Source organism: Podarcis pityusensis (assembly GCF_964106645.2).
Source record: "Podarcis pityusensis genome assembly, chromosome: 13".
NCBI lineage: Eukaryota > Metazoa > Chordata > Lepidosauria > Squamata > Lacertidae > Podarcis > Podarcis pityusensis.
Genome location: NC_138038.1, coordinates 10,361,998 through 10,382,203, shown reverse-complemented (window position 1 = coordinate 10,382,203; position 20,206 = coordinate 10,361,998). Strand labels below are relative to the sequence as shown.

The following is a 20,206-nucleotide window of genomic DNA, read 5'->3' as shown; positions in this document are numbered from 1 at the left end:
ATGCACAGTTATTACTCATGTGTTGCACACATTCCAGACGTTGTCCCTAGAGCAGTGATGGCCAAACTTGGCCCTCCAGCTGTTTCTGGACTACAACTCCCATCATCCCTAGCTAACAGGACCAGTGGTCAGGGATGATGGGAATTGTAGTCCCAAAAAAACAGCTGGAGGGCCAAGTTTGGCCATCACTGCCCTAGAAGCTGGGCTTCTGTTACAAGGATATCCATTTACCCATCAAGGGAGATGCTACACTGCGGTGACCTTAAGAAAAAGCCAGCTCCCTGCCACCCCAGTTTTAGAAATATCTCAGTTGTATTATTTAAAGATAATGTAATGACTAGTACTCTCTAGAAAGCTGCTGGTGGTGGTCTTTCATTCAGGGAAGAACACCAAAGACTGGAGTTTTTAAGGGAAATCAGCACAATCACGATCCATCCACTTGCATTCAAAAAGACCTTCATGTTGTTCCACCCAAAAAACCCTCCTTTTTAATGTACATGTTCTGAATAAATCACTGGATCACAATGATTTTTAATGATGCTGCCACCTGTTTCAGAGGCATTCCGAAATTAGGTTCCAGAGCTGAGTCCTTGTGAGCTCCCACAGAAGGGGAGTGGGCTGCAGATTTAAAAAAAAAAAGGTAAAGGACCCCTGGATGGTTAAGTCCAGTCAAAGGCGACTCTGGGGTTGCGGCGCTCATCTCGCTTTCAAGCCGAGGGAGCTGGCGTACAGCTTTCGGGTCATGTGGCCAGCATGACTAAGCCGCTTCTGGCGAACCAGAGCAGTGCACGGAAACACCGTTTACCTTCCTGCCACAGCGGTACCTATTTATCTACTTGCACTGGTGTGCTTTTGAACTGCTAGGTTGGCAGGAGCAGGGACCGAGCAACGGGAGCTCACCCAATCGCGGGGATTCGAACCGCCAACCTTCCGATCGGCAAGCCCAAGAGGCTCAGTGGTTTAGACCACAGCACCACTCGCTCCTCCCAGCTGCAGATAAACAGTGCCTAAGTGCATGGGATGCAGCTCCTCTTCGCCCCATGGCCATGTACTTTTGCACTCTTGGTACAACGGAAACACAACTCTTGCCCAAAGACTGCATCCACATGTTACACTTAACAGTGTCCTCCTCGCTGCAAGAGGGAAACCAGGCATTGTGCATCCTACTTCTATGAGCTATGCCTTTTTTAGATACCGTATTTTTCGCCCTATAGGACGCACTTTCCCCCCTCTAAAAATGAAGGGGAAATGTGTGTGCGTCCTATGGGGCGAATGCAGGCTTTCACTGAAGCCTGGAGAGTGAGAGGGGTTGTTGCGCACCTACCCCTCTCGCTCTCCAGGCTTCAGGAGAGCCCCAGCGCCAGCCCCACAAGGTCGGGGGAGGCGGAACGCCGCCATCCCGCTGTCTCCTGAAGTGGTTTGGAGGCTGGCGGCGGGGAGACCCCGCCGCCAGCCCTGCAAGCTCCGGGGACAGCTGGAAGACGCAGCGCGTCTTCCTGCTGTCTCCGGACCTGATCTGAAGGCGGGCAGCAGGGAGAAGAGCGCTTCTCCCCGCTGCCTGCCCTGCAAGCTCCGGGGACAGCTGGAAGACGCAGCGCGTCTTCCTGCTGTCTCCGGACCTGATCTGAAGGCGGGCAGCAGGGAGAAGAGCGCTTCTCCCCGCTGCCTGCCCTGCAAGCTCCGGGGACAGCTGGAAGACGCAGCGCGTCTTCCTGCTGTCTCCGGACCTGATCTGAAGGCGGGCAGCAGGGAGAAGAGCGCTTCTCCCCGCTGCCTGCCCCGCAAGCTCCGGGGACAGCTGGGAGGCGCAGCACGTCTCCCCGCTGTCCCCGGACCTGATCTCAAGGCGGGAGGCGGGGAGAAGAGCGCTTCTCCCCGCTGCCTGCCCCGCAAGCTCCGGGGACAGCTGGGAGGCGCAGCGCGTCTCCCCGCTGTCCCCGGACCTGATCTCAAGGCGGGAGGCGGGGAGAAGAGCGCTTCTCCCCGCTGCCTGCCCTGCAAGCTCCGGGGACAGCTGGGAGGCGCAGCGCGTCTTCCTGCTGTCCCCGGACCTGATCTCAAGGCAGGCGGCAGGGAGAAGAGCGCTTCTCCCCGCTGCCTGCCCCACAAGCTCCGGGGACAGCTGGGAGACGCAGCGCGTCTTCCTGCTGTCCCCGGACCTGATCTCAAGGCGGGCGGCGGGGAGAAGAGCGCTTCTCCCCGCTGCCTGCCCCGCAAGCTCCGGAGACAGCTGGGAGGCGCAGCGCGTCTTCCCGCTGTCCCCGGACCTGGCCTGAAGGCGGACTGTGGGGAGAAGAGCGCTTCTCCCCGCTGCCGGCCCCACAAGCGCCTGGGGGGGAAATAAAAATTTTTTCCTTTATTTCCCCCCAAAAAACTTGATGCGTCCTATGGGACAGTGCGTCCTATGGGGCGAAAAATACGGTAACCACTTCAGCACATAGTATTTATGAGAATACAGCATTCAGCTCTGTGAGGCAGAAAAACTCTAGATTCAAGCAAAGTGCTTGGGGCACCCGAATCATAGCTGTCAACTTGCAGATTTGAAAATAAGGGACCAGCAGCCTCGAAATTAAGGGATCAGCGGCCACAGGTATGTTCAACTTCTGAGTCCCTCCAAGCCAAAGGCAGAAAGCCCAGCCAGCAGCCAAACGAAGCCTCAAGCGGTGGTTCCCACAGCGCAGCAACCCTGCAAAGGGGATGCAGCAAGGAAAACCACCATCACCTCTCTGCTGGGAAGCACTGAACAAAGGCGAGTCCCCAGGCAACGCGGCCTATTTGATCGGCACAAGGCATGCAAGCTCCACCCCTCAGTCGTTCTTAGACTCCTTATTGGGTGAGCAACGCAGCCAAGCAACACAGTTGGAGCCTCCCTCCTCCCTGGCCGGCAGGGAGGGAGGGAGAGGAGCTGCTTCCTTTGAAACCCAGGAAATGTAAGGGACATCATCAATAAGGGACAGCAGCGGGACACGGCGCTGAGATGAGGGACTTTCCCGCCAAATAAGCTCATGGGACGGTTTAAGGGACGGTTGACAGCTATGACCCGAATATGTGCCACGAAGCGAACATCCTACCTTCCATGCAGAAAAGGGGGGTGGGGTGGCAGTGGCAGTAGAGATAATATTTAAAAGTGTGGCTGGCACAAAAATGGAAGCAAGAGGAATTACCGACGAAAGAAGAATGGTGAATGAAATTAATGGACTAAGCAGAATTAGATAAATTAACAGGAGGGATTCGGAACCTGCAGGACCAGAGATTCTTAGGAGATTGGAGTAAATATATTAATTATTTGAAAAGCAACTGTAATGAACAGATTACGCTAGTAGGATTGCAAGAAGTTTTGTAATGAGGACTATTTGAAATATTGCAAGAAAGACTACGAGGAGAATTATTAGTTAATGGTAATTAAGAGTAATAGAGAAATTAAGAAATGCAGAATAAGTGATAAAGAATGGAAAATCATCAGAGGTTGTTGACAGAAGTCTAAAATATTGTATAAGATAAGAAGTTATGTTAAATGATTGTTGGAAATGGTATGTTAAAAAACTAATAAAAATGTATAAAAAATATATTTTAAAGTGTGGCAATGAAGACTAATGACTCAGAAACTAAAAGGTTTAGAACACAGGAAACCTACTACATAACAGTGTTCACATTAAAAATGAAACGAAAACAAGTGTCTTGCCCTTATGGTGAGTGGGCATGTGTTACGCAGAGCATATGCGCGGGGTAAGTGGTGCTCATCGCTATTGCTTTCTATGTCACAAGGCTAGCAAAACATCGTTATGCAAGCTTGTTTAATCTGTGTGATCTGATCAGATTGAGAACTGGGGTTTCCACGATGAGCCTTTTCTTTTGTGCCAGTCTATGCATCTGCAAGGGACACGGGTGGCGCTGTGGGTTAAATCACAGAGCCTAGGACTTGCCGATCAGAAGGTCGGTGGTTCGAATCCCTGCGACGGCGTGAGCTCCCGTTGTTCGGTCCCTGCTCCTGCCAACCTACCAGTTCGAAAGCACGTCAAAGTGCAAGTAGATAAATAGGTACTGCTCTGGCGGGAAGGTAAATGGTGTTTCCGTGTGCTGCTCTGGTTCGCCAGAAGCGGCTTAGTCATGCTGGCCACATGACCTGGAAGCTGTACGCCGGCTCCCTCGGCCAATAAAGCAAGATGAGCGCCACAACCCCAGAGTCGGCCACGACTGGACCTAATGGTCAAGGGTCCCTTTACCTTTATGCACCTGCAAAGTTCAGCTCCCTCACCCTGACAACAGCCTTCTCAGCCTCTTTATTACCTCATTGGGGTTCAATTCAGCGGCGCTCTGTGTCACTTCCAAAGGGTAGGCGGTCCCGTTGACAGTCAATACATGCTTTTTGACCTTCAGTACCTGCTGAGTCACTAAATGAGGAAAAAAACAGCAATCAACAGAAGCCAGCAACAACTCACACTCTCACCAACAAACTTGGGAGACAGGGCAAAATCTCATTGCATTTGCTTTCCACACACTTCTGTTCCACCTTTCTCAGTCCTTTGTTTGTTACTCAAATTCTCAGTGTTGCTTCCCGAAATCCTCAACTCAAAATTCACATTTCAAAATTCTGAAATTAAAGATTATGTCTATACAACTGAATCTTTTCAGCTTGCGCAGATTTTTCGTTTCCAGAGCTGAATGGCTCAGTCGGTAAAGCATGAGACACTCAAGAGTCATGGGTTCAAGCTGACACTGGGCAAAAGATTCTGAATTGCAGGTGGGTTGGACTAGATGACCCTTGTCGCCCCTTCTATGATTTTAGCTTGTGGGTGCACTAATGGTAAGAAGGAGAAAGTTAGCACAGTGCTTTTGCTTGCCCAGAAAGATTTGCATTTCAAGCCCCTCTAACTGACTTGAAAACCAGTTATCCATTTTCCATGCAGTCCAACACCAGATTCTCTCTGGGTCACTGTCATCTTTCAAACCTGTTTTCTATGTTGTTGAGAAAAGGGAAGCCATGTAAGATTTGGGGTGTGTATTTCTCAAAGCTCCACTAATATTCCAGCAAGAACTTGCAACGTTTAAGGGGGAAACATCTTACAAATTCGGCAATGTGGGATTCGCGCCTGGAAATTTACATTGCAAAAATGGGGAGCTGTTCAACTGGTTTGCAGACATGATGTAAAATTTAACCATCTCTATGTGCAAGAGAAAATGACACATACAGGCCACACTCACACCATATATTCAAAGCACGATGACCCCACTTTAAGCAACCATGGCTTCCTCCCAAAGAATTCTGGGAGATGTAGTTTGTTAAGGGTGCTGACAGTTCTAATGAATCTTACTTACATATTTTTGTGAAAAAATATTGGGTACGTACCTTTCTTTATACACTTTGTTTTGTATATTCTGTTTTAATATATAATGTGTATGTGGGTAGCTCAATTCTGTTATCATTCATTGGTTGTATGCTTTGTACTGTATTTTCAGCTAATGGAAGACTATCACGAAACAGTAGTATCATTCCGGAAACACTGTCCTTGAGACTTTTAGGACGTCTTCCATTGGAACTTGTGAAAAACATTTGAGAAAACCTTACTTTTTAGACGTCATTTGTTGAACCTTTGAATAACCATTGTGAGACTGACCTTTGACGCCTATCTTGAACATATGCCTTGATGTTCTGCGCCACTAGTCTGTTACACTGTATATATGAATTCCAATATATTTATTTCTACCTTTTGAATGATATCATTATTCTGTTACATATGATTTAACAGTTATTAGCCTACGTGTTACGTCTATAGTTCTGCGATTAGTTCTTTGGATAAGCCTTTCCTCCTCACAGAGCTACAATTCTCAAGAAATCTCTGTAAAGAGGCATTATTGTTAGATCGCTGTGGGAATTGTAACTCTGGGAGGCGAAGGGGGGTCTCATAACAGCTCCCAGCACCCTTAGCAAACTACAGTTCCCAGGATTCTGTGGGGGAAGCTGTCACCATTTGAAGTGATGTCATGGTTCTTTCAGTGTATGGTGTGAAGGTGGCCACAAGTTTCCTAATGGTACCACCGCACTCGTACGTTCAGTTTAATATATGAACATACAGGTGAAACTCGGAAAATTAGAGTATTGTGGAAAAGTTCATTTATTTCAGCAATTCAACTTAAAAGGTGAAACTAATATATGAGATAAACTCATGACATGCAAAGCGAGATATATCAAGCCATTATTTGTTATAATTGTGATGTTTATGGAGTACAGCTGATGAAAACCCCAAATTAACAATCTCAGAAAATTAGAATATTAAATGAAATCAGCAAAACAAGGACTGCAAATAGAGCAATATTGGACCTCTGAGAAGTAGAAGCATGCACATGTACTCAGTACTTGGTTTGGGCCGCTTTTGCATCAATTACTGCCTCAATGCGGCGTGGCATGGATGCTATCAGCCTGTGGCACTGCTGAGGTGTTATGGAAGACCAGGATGCCTCAATAGCAGCCTTCAGCTCTTCTGCATTGCTTGGTTTCATGTCTCTCATCTTTCTCTTGGCAATGCCCCATAGATTCTCTATGGGGTTCAGGTCAGGCGGGTTTGCTGGCCAATCAAGCACAGTAATCCCATGTCCATTGAACCAGGTTTTGGTACTTTTGGCAGTGTGGGCAGGTGACAAAGTCCTACGGGAAAATGAAATCAGCATCCCCATAAAGCTTGTCTGCGGAAGGAAGCATGAAGTGCTCCAAAATCTCCTGGTAGACGGCTGCGTTGACCCTGGACTTAATGAAGCACAGTATATTAGTTTCACCTTTTAAGTTGAATTACTGAAATAAATGAACTTTTCCACAATATTCTAATTTTCCGAGTTTCACCTGTAAGCTACCCACTCCCCGCCCCACCAGTATACCAAACAATTTTGCTCCTCATCTAGTGACCTGTTGCATCCTCAAAGGTAACCATAGCACAGCCTGGGGATTCAGGTGGAAATTCAATGCTGGCAATTTCTCCACCTCCATTGCGTGCTCGCAGAAAGTGGATCATCAGCTTGTCGGACACACGATCTGGCGGTAAGTCGGCAGGGTAGCCTCGGACGCAAACGGTACGGCAGGTAGACATGCTGCCAAACCTGTAGAGGAAACCTAAGCGTCAACCAGTAGTCTAACCATGTTTGAAGGAGGCTCAGAAATCATCAGCATTATTCTGGAAATTTTGGGGAAATGATATATAATGAATTGAAGAAAATGTTTAAAATGACATTTGTAAAAAACCCAGAAGCATTTTTGTTAGGGATTGTAGGACAAGGCCTGCCAAGGAAAATAAAGAACTTATTTACGTATGCTACAACAGCGGCAAGTGTCTTGATAGCACAAGGATGGAAGAATGAGGAAACCCCGACAAAAGAACAGTGGCAAGCCAAATTTATGAACTATGCAGAACTGGCTAAACTGACATACAAATTGTGAGATAAGGACAACTGTGACTTCAAAGAAGAATGGGAACTTTTTACAAACTACTTGAAAAGACAACAAAATGAATTGGACTCCTTGGCAGGTTTTGAATAAACATACACAAATTTATTGACTGTTAACATAGTAGACAGATAATATAAGGATTTACACAATTTTACAGTATGCAGTGGACAATACGAGTTGAGAAATCAGAAAGAGGAGCTGAGGGAAGTCGGGGGGGGGGTTGATGGGGAGGTGGGGGAAAGGGGGGGAAATAATAAATATGAGATGTTTTGATATTTTGTTGAAATTCTTAATATATTTTTTTTTAAAGAAATCAGCAGCATTATTCGGTGCTATGTTGGAGAGGATGCCAGGAAACAGGGAATTATATTCACATGTGGTGGGGGTGTAAATATGTACCCTTTTTGGGGGGTAAAAGGTGTTTAAGGAGATAACAGAAATCGCTGGGTTAAAGCTGACCAGAAGTCCAGAGGTTGCATTATCATCAATTTACAATGGGGTGGAAGGTTCGCAGGCTAGGAAGGACCTGCTCACAAATTTATTGACAGCTGCATGAATAGTGATAGCCAGGAAGTGGAAGGGGCAAGCAGAATATAAAATGGAAAAACGATCCAAAGTGGTGTGGGATATAGCTATTAATGATAAATTAAAATGTGCCATTATGGTAAGATGGGGAATAGGCAGGAGAAATGATTTTGAGGAGATATGGAGGGTGTTTGTAGAATCTGTACTGTTAAAACGGGAAGGGGTCAAACCATTGCAAGAGGTGTTGAAATTTTGGGAGGTTGGATAGTTATAACGGGGGGAGTGCACATTTTTATTCTTATTTATTTATGGCTATTACTTGGTTAAAATAAAATAAAATAAAATAAAATAAAAATCATCAGAATTTGTGAACAACCAAGTCTTTTCTACATGAAACCCAGGATGTGCTGGGTCCTAGGAACAAAAGACACTGCCTTACACAACTCAAACCATTGATCCACCTAGCTCAGCCTTGTCTGACCAGCAACCAGCTCTCCAGGGTTTCAGACAGCGGACATTGCTAGCTATCCTAGGAGATGCTGGGAATGAAATCTTCTGTGTTCAAGGCTGATGCACCAGCACAGAACTATGACCCCTCCATTATCTCTGCTGGGCGGTGGCAGCTTCAAGACAGATATCTAGAGGAAGACCGTCCTTGGGGTGGAAATAACTCACACCCCGTTCAAGAGATATAAAATCTCCAGAGACATTTCTAGGCAGCTGACCTGCAAAATTCAACCTCCACAAATGTTTTGAACAGAGGATGAGGCAGGGAGGTGGGAAATACTCCCCTTGCAACCTTTTCCTGTTGGAAACGAAGCACATGATTTGGGGGAAATGGAAGCATTTGCCATCTTTTTTTGGCACACCCAAAAGTTCAATATTTATTATTATTATTATTATTATTATTATTATTATTAGAATTTATATACTGCCCTATACCCAGAGGTCTCAGGGCGGTTCAAAGAAAGGATCAACATAAAAACCACAATATATCTACAGTGGCACCTTGGTTCTCAAATGCCTTGGTACTCAAACAACTTGGAACCAAAACACTGCAAACCTGGAAGTAAATGTTCCGGTTTACAAACTTTTTTTGGAAGCCGAACGTGCTCCGTTTTGAGTGTTACGCTTCCGATTTGAGTGTTACGCTGAGGTCTGTTTTTGCTATTTATTTTGCATTTTTGTTTTTGCGGCTTTTTTGTGACTATGTGGAACCCTGTTCAGCTACTGACTGACTGAGTGACTGCAGTACATATAGTTTACTGCTTTCATTTTATGGATCAATGGTCACATTAGATAGTAAAACTCATGTTAAATTGAGGTTTTAGGCGTTGTTTTTAAAAGTCTGGAACGGATTAATCCATTTTGAATTACCGTATTTTTTCACCCTATAGGACGCACTTTTTCCCCTCCAAAAATGAAGGGGAAATCTGTGTGCGTCCTATGGGGCGAATACAGGCTTTCGCTGAAGCTTGGAGAGCGAGAGGGGTCGGTGCGCACCGACCTGGTTTTGGGGGGGAAATAAAGGGAATTTCCCCCCCCCTTATTCCCCCCCCCCAAAAAAACTAGGTGCGTCCTATGGGACGGAGCGTCCTATGGGACGAAAAATACGGTACTTTCTATGGGAAAGCACACCTTGGTTTTGGAATGGACTTCTGGAACAGATTCAGTTTGAGAACCAAGGTACCACTGTAGTCAAAATAAAAACAACAACCCAATAACTGCTCCCCCTTCAGCCCCAAACATAAATGCAGAGATAATATCGCTTTTGCCTTGCCCCACGGCTGCCAACCTGCGAAAAGATGTGCAGCTGAGAGGCGAATTATCTTCAGATGTTGGTTGTTGTGCAAGAGAATACTTCTCAGCCTTGTTTAATACATGTTGGGTATGGTGTGTGTCTTTTTTTTAAGGAAGGAAATTTAAAATTTTGCCTCACCAGCTCGTCAGGGGCAAATGCCTACTCCCCTCCCCCTGCCCAATTTATCCCCCGGCCAGACGTCCGCCACATTTTGTCGGCTCGCCACAGAGGCAAACAAACGGGACTCTGTTAGCTGACCCAGCCAGGCCTGTCTGCAAAGCCGACGGTGGCATGAATAATGCAGCGAGAGAAGGCCTTGCCTCGCATCTTGCGGGCGAGGAGCCATTTTGTCAGCTCCCTCAAAGGCCTTCTTGACCCGGCGCAGGTGCCAAGCTCGACTCTAGACTCTTGCATTATTCACCAGAGAGCCCATTAACATGCAACGGGGGTGTTTGCGCCTGCTATAAATATTCATGGTGCCTCAGGGCTTTCAAATATTCTTTTTTATTATTATTATTATTATTTAAGAAACAAAAACCTCATTAAGCCGAAATGGAATACAGTGACAGGGGCAGCGAACCTGAGTCCCCCACCCCCAGAAGGAAGGTCAAGAAAGCAGGGTCATGTTTGTACAGCATTAAGGGATTATAATCGCAAAAAAAGCCACAGTTTTTCCAGAACAATAAGAAGGACCAGGTCACCTTTCATTTTGTTCTTCAAATCCCCTGTCAATGGTTACCTTGACCCCGACAATTCCACAGCACCTCCATGGCGGAGGATGACTGAGCCAGAATTTCAAACAGGTTTTTTTAATATTTAAATTGGGTTTTTTAAAAACTTAAATCGGACTTTTTTTTTATTTAAATCAGATTTTTAAAATAAAATGCTTTTGGAGGAAAAAACTAATGATAGTTTTCTATTTTAGTTACATTATAGTCCAAAGGCTATTCATCAGGAAATGAGGGTTTGTTTTAAGTTTTTCATGTGTGCTAAAACTCAGTCTAAGTTTTTCTTTTTTTAAAAATAAATAGTTTAACCACATCAGTTAACAAACATGGATACATATGCTATAATGTTATTGTTTTAGTTGAATAAATTGTTTAGATTGTTACTAATGATTATTTTTCTCCTTCCAATAGAGTACAGCAGAAAAGTTGTCTAAATAGAAACAGTTAACTTATTATTACGCTTTATTTTTAACCATTTTGGTGGAGGCAACGGAATGACTGTCTTTTTGCTCTGCTCCTCTGTTGCAGGTAGGAAATTCTAGCTTTCCAGAGTAAGGTGACATGCAAAGGGGACAAGTCTCTCCAACACAGGACATGCCCAAGTACAGATTAGGCAGCAATCAGGACAGTGAATGTAAAACTAGCAACCAGGCAAAGTCCAGTATAGCCATTTTGACTGCCACATGCCAGATCAGAGGCATCCCTTTTTTCAGGAAACAGAAAGGGGTCCCTTCCTTAACTTATTAAACCTCACAATAATTTTATGCTTTTCAACATCTACATGCAGCCGCTGGGAGAGATCATCAGGAGGTTTAGGCAGGGTGTTCATCAGTATGCAGATGATACTCAGCTCTACCTCTCTTTCAAATCAGAACCAGTGAAGGTGGTGAATGTCCTGTGTGAGTGCCTGGAGGCAGATGGATGGCGGCTAACAGATTGAGGTTGACTCTTGACAAGACAGAAGTACTGTTTTGGGGGGGACAGGAGGCGGGCAGGTGTGGAGGACTCCCTGGTCCTGAATGAGGTAACTGTGCCCCTGAAGGACCAGGTGCGCAGCCTGGGAGTCATTTTGGACCCACAGCTGTCCATGGAGGCGCAGGTCAATTCTGTGTCCAGAGCAGCTGTTTATCAGCTCCATCTGGTACGCAGGCTGAGACCCTATCTGCCCGCGGACTGTCTCGCCAGAGTGGTGTATGCTCTAATTATCTCTCGCTTGGACTACTGCAATGCACTCTATGTGGGGCTACCTTTGAAGGTGACCTGGAAACTACAACTAATCCAGAATACAGCAGCTAGACTGGTGACTGGGAGTGGCCGCCAAGACCATATAACACTGGTCTTGAAAGACCTACATTGGCTCCCTGTACGTTTCCGAGCACAATTCAAAGTGTTGGTGCTGACCTTTAAAGACCTAAACGGCCTCAGCCCAGTATACCTGAAGGAGCGTCTCCACCCCCATTGTTCAGCCCAGACACAGAGGTCCAGCACCGAGGACCTTCTGTCGGTTCCCTCCCTGCGAGAAGCAAAGCTACAGGGAACCAAGCAGAAGGCCTTCTCGGTAGTGGCACCCGCCCTGTGGAACGCCCTCCCATCAGATGTCGAAGAAATAAACAACTATGACTTTAAAGTACCATTTCGTTAAGTCTGCCTGGCACAAAAAGCAGGGCCTTTCCAGTCGTGGCACCCATCCAAGGAGATGCAACCAGCCTTACATTTATGACCTTCAAGAAGCTGAGGAAGGCCATTTGATTCCAGCAAGCTTAACGGAAATCACAAAACTGTGAGTTCTATCCAAGTAAGTTGTTCTGTTGGTACAAAGTCTTATACCTGCAGAATAGGGTGTAATCCCTCTCACCTCTCCCTATTCCCCACAATCTGCTCTGGGGGCTTGCGTAAATCCCCAGAACAGATCTGGGGGGGGGACGGGATGTGGGGATATGAGGAAAGGGGAAGTTCCATTGCGCTTTATCAGAGCTTTTAACCATTTGTGAAAAGCTTGCCGTTTCTTTGAAAAATGTGGTTTTACTGAAAAAGTTGTATACTTGGCTGTTCAGTGTAAACTTTCCAGAAAGCTTTTAAAGTCACATGCAAAGCACACAAGTGTTGCGGGTGTTTTTAAACTCACATAAATGAATGTCTACGAAGCCAGATGATAATTCATTAAAGCAGAATTGTTGCTAATTAATTCATTGCTGGTAGTAGCACTTTGGAAGCGCTCGATCACATATACAGCTGGCTGCAAGTTTTGCAAATAATCCTGTAATGCAGATGGGGAGACGCTTTAGTGAACTCAAGCCAGAAGCAACGATTCAGACTACAGTGGTACCTCGGGTTAAGTACTTAATTCGTTCCAGAGGTCTGTTCTTAACCTGAAACTGTTCTTAACCTGAAGCACCACTTTAGCTAATGGGGCCTCCAGCTGCCGCCGCGCCGTCGTCGCACGATTACTGTTCTCATCCTGAAGCAAGGCTCTTAACCTAAAGCACTATTTCTGGGTTAGCGGAGTCTGTAACCTGAAGCGTATGTAACCTGAAGCGTATGTTACCCAAGGTACCACTGTACTTCCGGATTCTGTAGCAAAGCACTACACGCCTCCAAGTTGATGCGAGATTACCCAACCAGATGTTTGGGGCAGATGGGAATTGTAGCGCAAAAACTGTGGAGAGCACCAGGTTGGGCGAGGCAGATCTAGAGCAGAGGGGTGGGCAAGCCTTGCATGTGAAGCCTGCGGGATTTCATTCACAAATTTCGGCGTGCAGTAACGCTGGGGGTCTGGCTGGCGGCTGCTCCCTGGGCGATCTGAACTTGGGAAGCAGTGAAGCAATCAGCAAAAGGGATCGGGGATCGGAAGCGCCCGGGTTGCAGAAACTCGCTCTTCGGCCTTGGAAAAGCAGGCTGGGGCGTTGCTAAGGGCGCACAGCTGCTCCGGCAACGGGTCAGCGATGGCTCCGAGCAGACCCCACATGTGGGGCCCGGTTTTTAAAAGTGCGGAAAGCTTGCAAACCCTTGCATGCCCATCTGCCCCGAGGAAAAGGAGGCTGGCGGGCGCCTAATGACAGGGAGGCGAGACTAAAAGGCAGCCACGGAAGCTGGAGAAAGCGCTTTTGGCCACTCCGACGCCGCGCCGGATTCGCAGGAAGCAGAGGGACAGAGAAAGGGGCGAAAACGGTCCGATCGCCTCTATCCTGGGGGTGGTCTGCAAGAAATCCTGGGTGTGGGGGGTGTTCAGACGGAGAAGAGGGAGGGACAGCCGCAGAAGCAGGGGAGAGGATGGGGAGACGGGCGCGCAAAGGCACCTACCTTCGAAGGAGGGTGGCCGGGGCAACATCCACAACAGCAACGAAAGGGAAACGAAAGCGAAAGTCGCGTCCCAGAGACCGCCCACTTTGCGAAAGGAAAGGCCGGAAGGAGAGGAGGGGTGGGCGGGTAGGCGGGCAAGTTGTGGGGGGGGGGGTGCAATGTCGTCGTCCCCCCACACGCGCACGATTTGCATGCACACCAAAGGTTACTCTGGCTTGCTGGAGCGCACGGAAACGCATCAGCCCATAGGAGCCAAATCCTTCGGTCCCGCTCAAGAAAATATTTGAGGGGCCCGACCCCAAAGCTATTCAAATAGTGTGCATGTGCTGTGTCATGTGATTGACTATGCGGGGCGGGACTTACTCTCCCCCTCCCCCAAATATTTTATCCAAGTTGTAACTGAAGGGAGAGGGAAGGATTGCTTTCTATATGCTTTCTATACCTTGTACCTTGTACCTAAGAAGGATCTTCTATATTCTCTGTACTTTGGATCTAAGTAAATTTCTGAGCTAATTTGACTTCTGCAAAAGAGGCCCCTCGCTTTAGGAATGTAAGATAAGAAAGACACATATGAAGGAGACTGTAAGCTAGAAATAACCAGAGGCCCCTCGCTTTCTTACTTTAGGAATGCAAGATAAGAAAGACACATACGAGACGAGGGAGACGGGAGGAGGGAGACGGGAGGAGGGAGAGAGCTTTCTCAAGGTATAAGAAAGTTTGCAGAGGCGTATTTCGGGGCAGCCAGTCTTTCAGAAATTATTCTGCTGGCTGTCTGCTGTGCACAGAGAATAAACTGCTTTCCTCCAAAGAAGGATCTTTCCTGGTGCTTTCTTTTGCTCTCTCTCTGGATCTGAGGACGCGGGCCAACGATTCCCTGGCATGGACTAGGCTCAGCCTACATCTTGGTTCCCTGACCGGGAATCTGCCCCACCTCAGAGGGCTGGGGAGAGCCAGGCTCGACCTTGGTGGACAGCTCGGATCGGCAATTGCAGACTCCACGCGCACCCTGCCAATTTGTGGGGGGAGCCAGCCACACCGCTCCGGAGCAAGGACCCAGGTCGAGGGAGGAAAGAGGACGGCGCCGAGGGGACAGGTCCGCAGCGGAAAAGGTAAGCCCAAGGGAAAGGGCGTGGGCGTGAGCCCAAGGGAAAAGAGGGAGGCCTGATCAGCCTCACCTGGTTATGCAGTAGAGTGCAGCCAGGAAGGGAAAAAAAGGGGCGTGGCAGTGGTGTGCCACCGGTAAGGTTTGGTAAAAAAAAAAAAAAAAAAAAAAAAAAAAAGGGGGGGGGGAAACAGAGGGGAAAATTATTTTGGTGTGTTTTGTGTATTACATGTTGAAATTATTTTGGTGTGTTTTGTGTATTGCATGCTGAAATTATTTTGGTGTGTTTAGTGTGTTACATGTTGAAATTATATTGATGTGTTTTGTATGTTGTATGTTGCATGTCAGATACTCTAGTGACTGAATTGTCAAGTGTGGGCCAGGGCTTAGTGTCCCCCTTGGCCGAGCGATTGTAGGGCTGTAGTGTGTGTAGAGTGAGAGAATTTACAACCTGTTAGCAGCAGAGTATCTGAAAATGGGGTCTGGGGCAAGCCAATGTAGTCCTCTGGAATGCTTTTTAAACAACTGGAAAGCAGCCACAAAGCATGATGATTAGGGAATCAAATTGAGGCAACGGAGGATGAGAACATTATGTGAGGTTGATTGGCCCTCGTAACAAACTAACTGGCCCTCGGAGGGGAGCTTTGATTTGCAACTAATCAACCCACTGTATCAAAATATCTTGAACGTCCACCCAGACCAGATCCCCTACATTTCTACTTGGAAAACCAATGTAGAAAAGAACCCATCATGGTTGAAAGCCTGCCGAGGCGACGCCCCACAAAGTACAGTTTGTGCAGTTCGACCGACAGGGAAGTCAGAAAAGCCCCCAGTGATACCAGACCCAGAAGAAGAGGAGGGGGAAGTCATTAAACCACCTCCACCCTATGCTCCACCAACTGCCCCTCCCCTGGACCCAGGCCCCCAGGCACCGGGAGGAGTTGGCCCCCAGCCTGAACCCCCCAAGGCTGATGAATCAGAAGAGGAAGAAGAGGATGATGAGGAATTTGTAAAGGGATTGGTTGAGTTAGCAAGGAAGGTGAAGAGAAAGGTGTTGTTGATGATGATGATGATGAAGACTTCAGAAAAACTCTAGATAAAGAGATAAGATGGACTAGTAAGCAGTTTGACAGAGTGTTCCAGTATGTAGAACTGTTTAAAACAGAGCTGGATGTGGCTTCTTGGTTCTAGAAGCAGCACAATGCAAGGATGTGAACTGGCAGAAAGAAACAGAAGGGAAGGCTTTGAGAGCCGCATAGGACAGAACTGTTAAAAAAGAGACAATTAAAAACCCAAGGGATTTAAAACCCTAGAATTACAATTACTGACCATTGAGGAAATCCGCAAGAAAAATGCCCTCAGGGCAGCGGACAATACTGATGTTGCAATTGAGGCAGCTAATAGTTGCAATTGAGGCAGCTAAAACTCCACTTTGATGGCCCCACTCCACTGAGTGTACGACCCCCTGGAGTCATCCGATGCCCAGGACCACAGACCTCCAAGCACCTTAAATCAGAATCCTTCTTTCGAAGAGGACATGGCCAAAATAATTAGGGGTTTGTCTTCTAACAGCCAGCAGCCAGAAAGCCAAAAACGCAATCCTGGAGCAAGCGAGGGTGTCCACGGGAGGGTCAGAAGACGCCTAGGGAAGAAGCCAGTGCGCCATCTGCAGGCAAGGGAGTCATTGGGAAATGGAATGCCCACAGGCCCCACTCCCCACAGGCTGGGAACAACAAGATTTCTCAAAAATTATTTCTTTTCATCTCTGTTCTTGCTCAAAAAGACTGTTGCAGCAAAAAAGCAATTGAACAGACTGTTTTTAAAAAAAAAAAATCATGCAAGTCACAGGACATCAGCCCCCCCCCCTTTTTTGTGCCAGGCGCTTGGAGGTAGCTTCAGAGCGTTATCTCTTGGCAGCTATTCCAAGGACACTGCTGCATTCAGCCAGTTACCCTGAACCTCACACTTTCTGGATTTACAGTTCAGCCACATAAACCCAGAAGGCCAAGAGTTACCCACCCCCCTGCCCCAAAGTATTAACCTGAAGAAGTGACTTTCTTAAAAGCAAGTGAATGCTTTCTGTGAACTTTGTCAAGTTTTTCTTTTTAAGGTGCAATTTTATTCTGAAAAAGGAGCCGCAGCATAACATAGGAATTGATATTTTGAGGAATTTGAAACTTTGCCAGAAGCAAGGAGCGCATTGTTCTTTCTACAGACACTGGCAAATGAACTGAAATTTGCAACATGGCTTAAAGCTCTGAAACCTAGAGCACACAAATGAGACTTTTAAAAATCTCAGCTGGCAAAATTTAACCCAAGGAACAGAACTGTTAACCCCTTGCGAAGTTTCCTGCCAAGCATACCCTTTTGAATTAATGTTTGCTAGGCCTATACCTTATGTGCAAATGTTACCTATCAATTTGTTCTGTGCAATCGCTGCCGTCTTTGTTATCTCTTCTCTTAACAGGTGAGCTTTTGCTGGAACGCCTTGTGCCTTGGTCGAGCCTCTGCATCCCTATGATGAGGACCCAGATTGGACCCAGACGCCCAGACATCGCTCCAGCCTTGTTGGAAGGGACCCAAGATGCCCAACGCCCACCAGACGACCCGACACCCGCCAGACTACAGCCCTGCCTACGTCACTCCGGACGCTGACGTTTGGCACGGCTCCAGGATCCAGCATGGATTGAAAGAGAACATTTTCACATTTTCTTTTCTTTCCTTTCGCATAACTGAACTTTATTGAAGGTACCTGGGCCTGGTTTGCTTTACGCCACCCCTGCAGAGGAGGGTGTCTAGTGGGTCTTTTCTTTCAGCGTAATTACACCCCAGCCCACTCTCTAGCACTTACCTAAGCCCCTCCCCGTGCATACAATGGCTCAAATACGACTGTGGGTCCCCATGCTGGTATTTCTGCTGCCTTTGACCTTTGAAATGCCAATACCACTCACAGTGACCAGACAACTGCTGCAATTGTGGGGGGCCCACCACACATATAATAAGTGGATTCAGGTTGCTGAGATGGTTGCGTTCTCTGCAAATCGGACCAATTGTGCCGTCTGCACTCTGGCCCCTGTAGATGCTCTGGGAGGAATGCCACTCCTCCCTGTGCCTTGGAATGAATCCTTGGTTACAACTCCACTTGTTGCCTTCCAGCCTCTGGGCAACCATTCTTCTTTATGGAATCATTCCGTCCCTTTCCAGGTTCACAGGATCACTGGCTGCCTTTGTGTCAACAAATCAAATGACATAAGTGACGCTCAGACCTATGTGGGCACTTCCCACTGTGATCGTACCTTCCCAGCCCCGACTAACATGTTTGAGTCCGAGACAGGAACCTTTTCTGGTTCCAATTTGATTGCATGCCTGGCCCGCTTGCTGAGAGGCACCATATCTGCCCATGGTCAGGACGTTTACTGGGTGTGTGGCAGGAAGGCCTATCATGCCCTCCCAAGAGGATGGTATGGGGTCTGTTTTCCAGCCTACTTAATACCCCCCATGTGGATTCCTGACCAGATTGCCTCTGCACCCCGTAGAAGGAGGCGTTCGGCTGACCTGGCAACACTTGCAGGTGGCAGCTCCCAGAATTGGGGCAAAAATCAGTGGCCTCCGGAAAGGATACTGGCCCATTATGCTCCAGCCTCATGGAATCAGGGAGAGAAAATCTCTGGGGCAAGGGGGCCGATCTATAACTTGAACCGCGTAATCAGACTCCAGGCAGTGGTAGAGATTGTTGCTAACACGACAGCCACGGCCCTTAGGCTAATTGCTACGCAATTGGATGAGACATGCAATGCGTTTCTCTCAGTCCAATTAGCATTGGACTTTCTCCTGGCGCAACATGGAGGCTTTTGTGCAGCGTTAAATCTCACAGGTGGAGCATGTTGCTTCAACATTTCAGACCACGGCGAGGCTATCCGTGATCTGGCAGCAAGCATTGAAAAGGTAGCACATGTCCCTGTACAAACCTGGGAGGGCTGGGATATGTCTTGGTTGGACGGCATCTTCCCAGGTGGATGGATGGGGAGGATATTTATTATGGTGATAAGTCCAATAATGCTTCTATTGCTTTTCTGCTTCTGTATGCCCTGCTTGATGCAATGTATGCAAAATATGATGGAGAAGATGATGTCTCGCATGATGGGACCTCGTGTGCTTGCTTTCATGAGAGATTATAGACCCCTACCCCAGAACGAACCTAAGTATTAGGTTGTTCATAAGAAGAGGAGGGAGTGAAGGGAGAGGGAAGGATTGCTTTCTATATGCTTTCTATACCTTGTACCTTGTACCTAAGAAGGATCTTCTATATTCTCTGTACTTTGGATCTAAGTAAATTTCTGAGCTAATTTGACTTCTGCAAAAGAGGCCCCTCGCTTTAGGAATGTAAGATAAGAAAGACACATATGAAGGAGACTGTAAGCTAGAAATAACCAGAGGCCCCTCGCTTTCTTACTTTAGGAATGCAAGATAAGAAAGACACATACGAGACGAGGGAGACGGGAGGAGGGAGACGGGAGGAGGGAGAGAGCTTTCTCAAGGTATAAGAAAGTTTGCAGAGGCGTATTTCGGGGCAGCCAGTCTTTCAGAAATTATTCTGCTGGCTGTCTGCTGTGCACAGAGAATAAACTGCTTTCCTCCAAAGAAGGATCTTTCCTGGTGCTTTCTTTTGCTCTCTCTCTGGATCTGAGGACGCGGGCCAACGATTCCCTGGCATGGACTAGGCTCAGCCTACATAACCACCTCACCAGTTCCATCACGAGTTCCTGCCTCAACCAGTTCCAACAGTTAAGAGCTGTTGGACAGAGGTTGGATGGCCACCTTTCATAGATGCATTAGTTGAGATTCCTGCATCTTATGGGGTTGGACTAGATGACCACTGGGGATCCCATCCAACTCCATGATGGCATCGAAGCACAAGAACCCAAGGGGGATCAATCAAACAATGTAACCTCCATGCACAGAGGTCACTTACCTCCTAGTTAAGTTATTATGTGTGTGTAGGGGTGTGAGGAATTCCTCCTTGGGGAATTCCCGGAGCACCTGTTTGGTCCAATCTTGCAAAGATTTTACACCATGAGTAGGCAAACTAAGGCCAGGGGGCGGGATCTGGCCCAATTGCCTTCTAAATCCAGCCCACGGACAGTCCAGGAATCACTGTATTTTTACATGAGTAGAATGTGTGCTTTTATTTAAAACGCATTTCTGGGTTATTTGTGGGGCATAGGAATTCGTTCATTCCCCCCCCAAAAAATATAGTCTGGCCCCCCACAAGGTCTAAGGGACAGTGGACCGGCTGCCTGCTGGAAAAGGTTTGC

At 47.3% G+C, this 20,206-nt stretch overlaps 1 protein-coding gene and 1 long non-coding RNA gene across 2 annotated transcripts in view; one reads left to right on the top strand and one right to left on the bottom strand.

Annotated features, from left to right (window-relative positions):
• Positions 1-13,881, bottom strand: part of LOC308460333 (uncharacterized protein) — a 37,135-nt gene extending 23,254 nt beyond the window's left edge. The window contains exons 1-3 of the mRNA XM_080976564.1: positions 13,790-13,881; positions 6,899-7,089; positions 4,288-4,391 (exon numbers count right to left, since the gene is read on the bottom strand). Coding sequence (XP_080832690.1) covers positions 4,288-4,391; positions 6,899-7,079 — 285 coding nt within the window. The 5' untranslated portion in view covers positions 7,080-7,089; positions 13,790-13,881. The remainder of the gene's footprint in view (positions 1-4,287; positions 4,392-6,898; positions 7,090-13,789) is intronic.
• Positions 13,882-14,191: 310 nt separating this feature from the next.
• On the top strand, positions 14,192-19,253 carry LOC308461073. The gene is made up of 2 exons (XR_013978789.1): positions 14,192-14,898; positions 17,359-19,253. It is a non-coding gene; the product is annotated as an uncharacterized lncRNA (long non-coding RNA).
• The last annotated feature ends 953 nt before the right edge of the window (positions 19,254-20,206 follow it).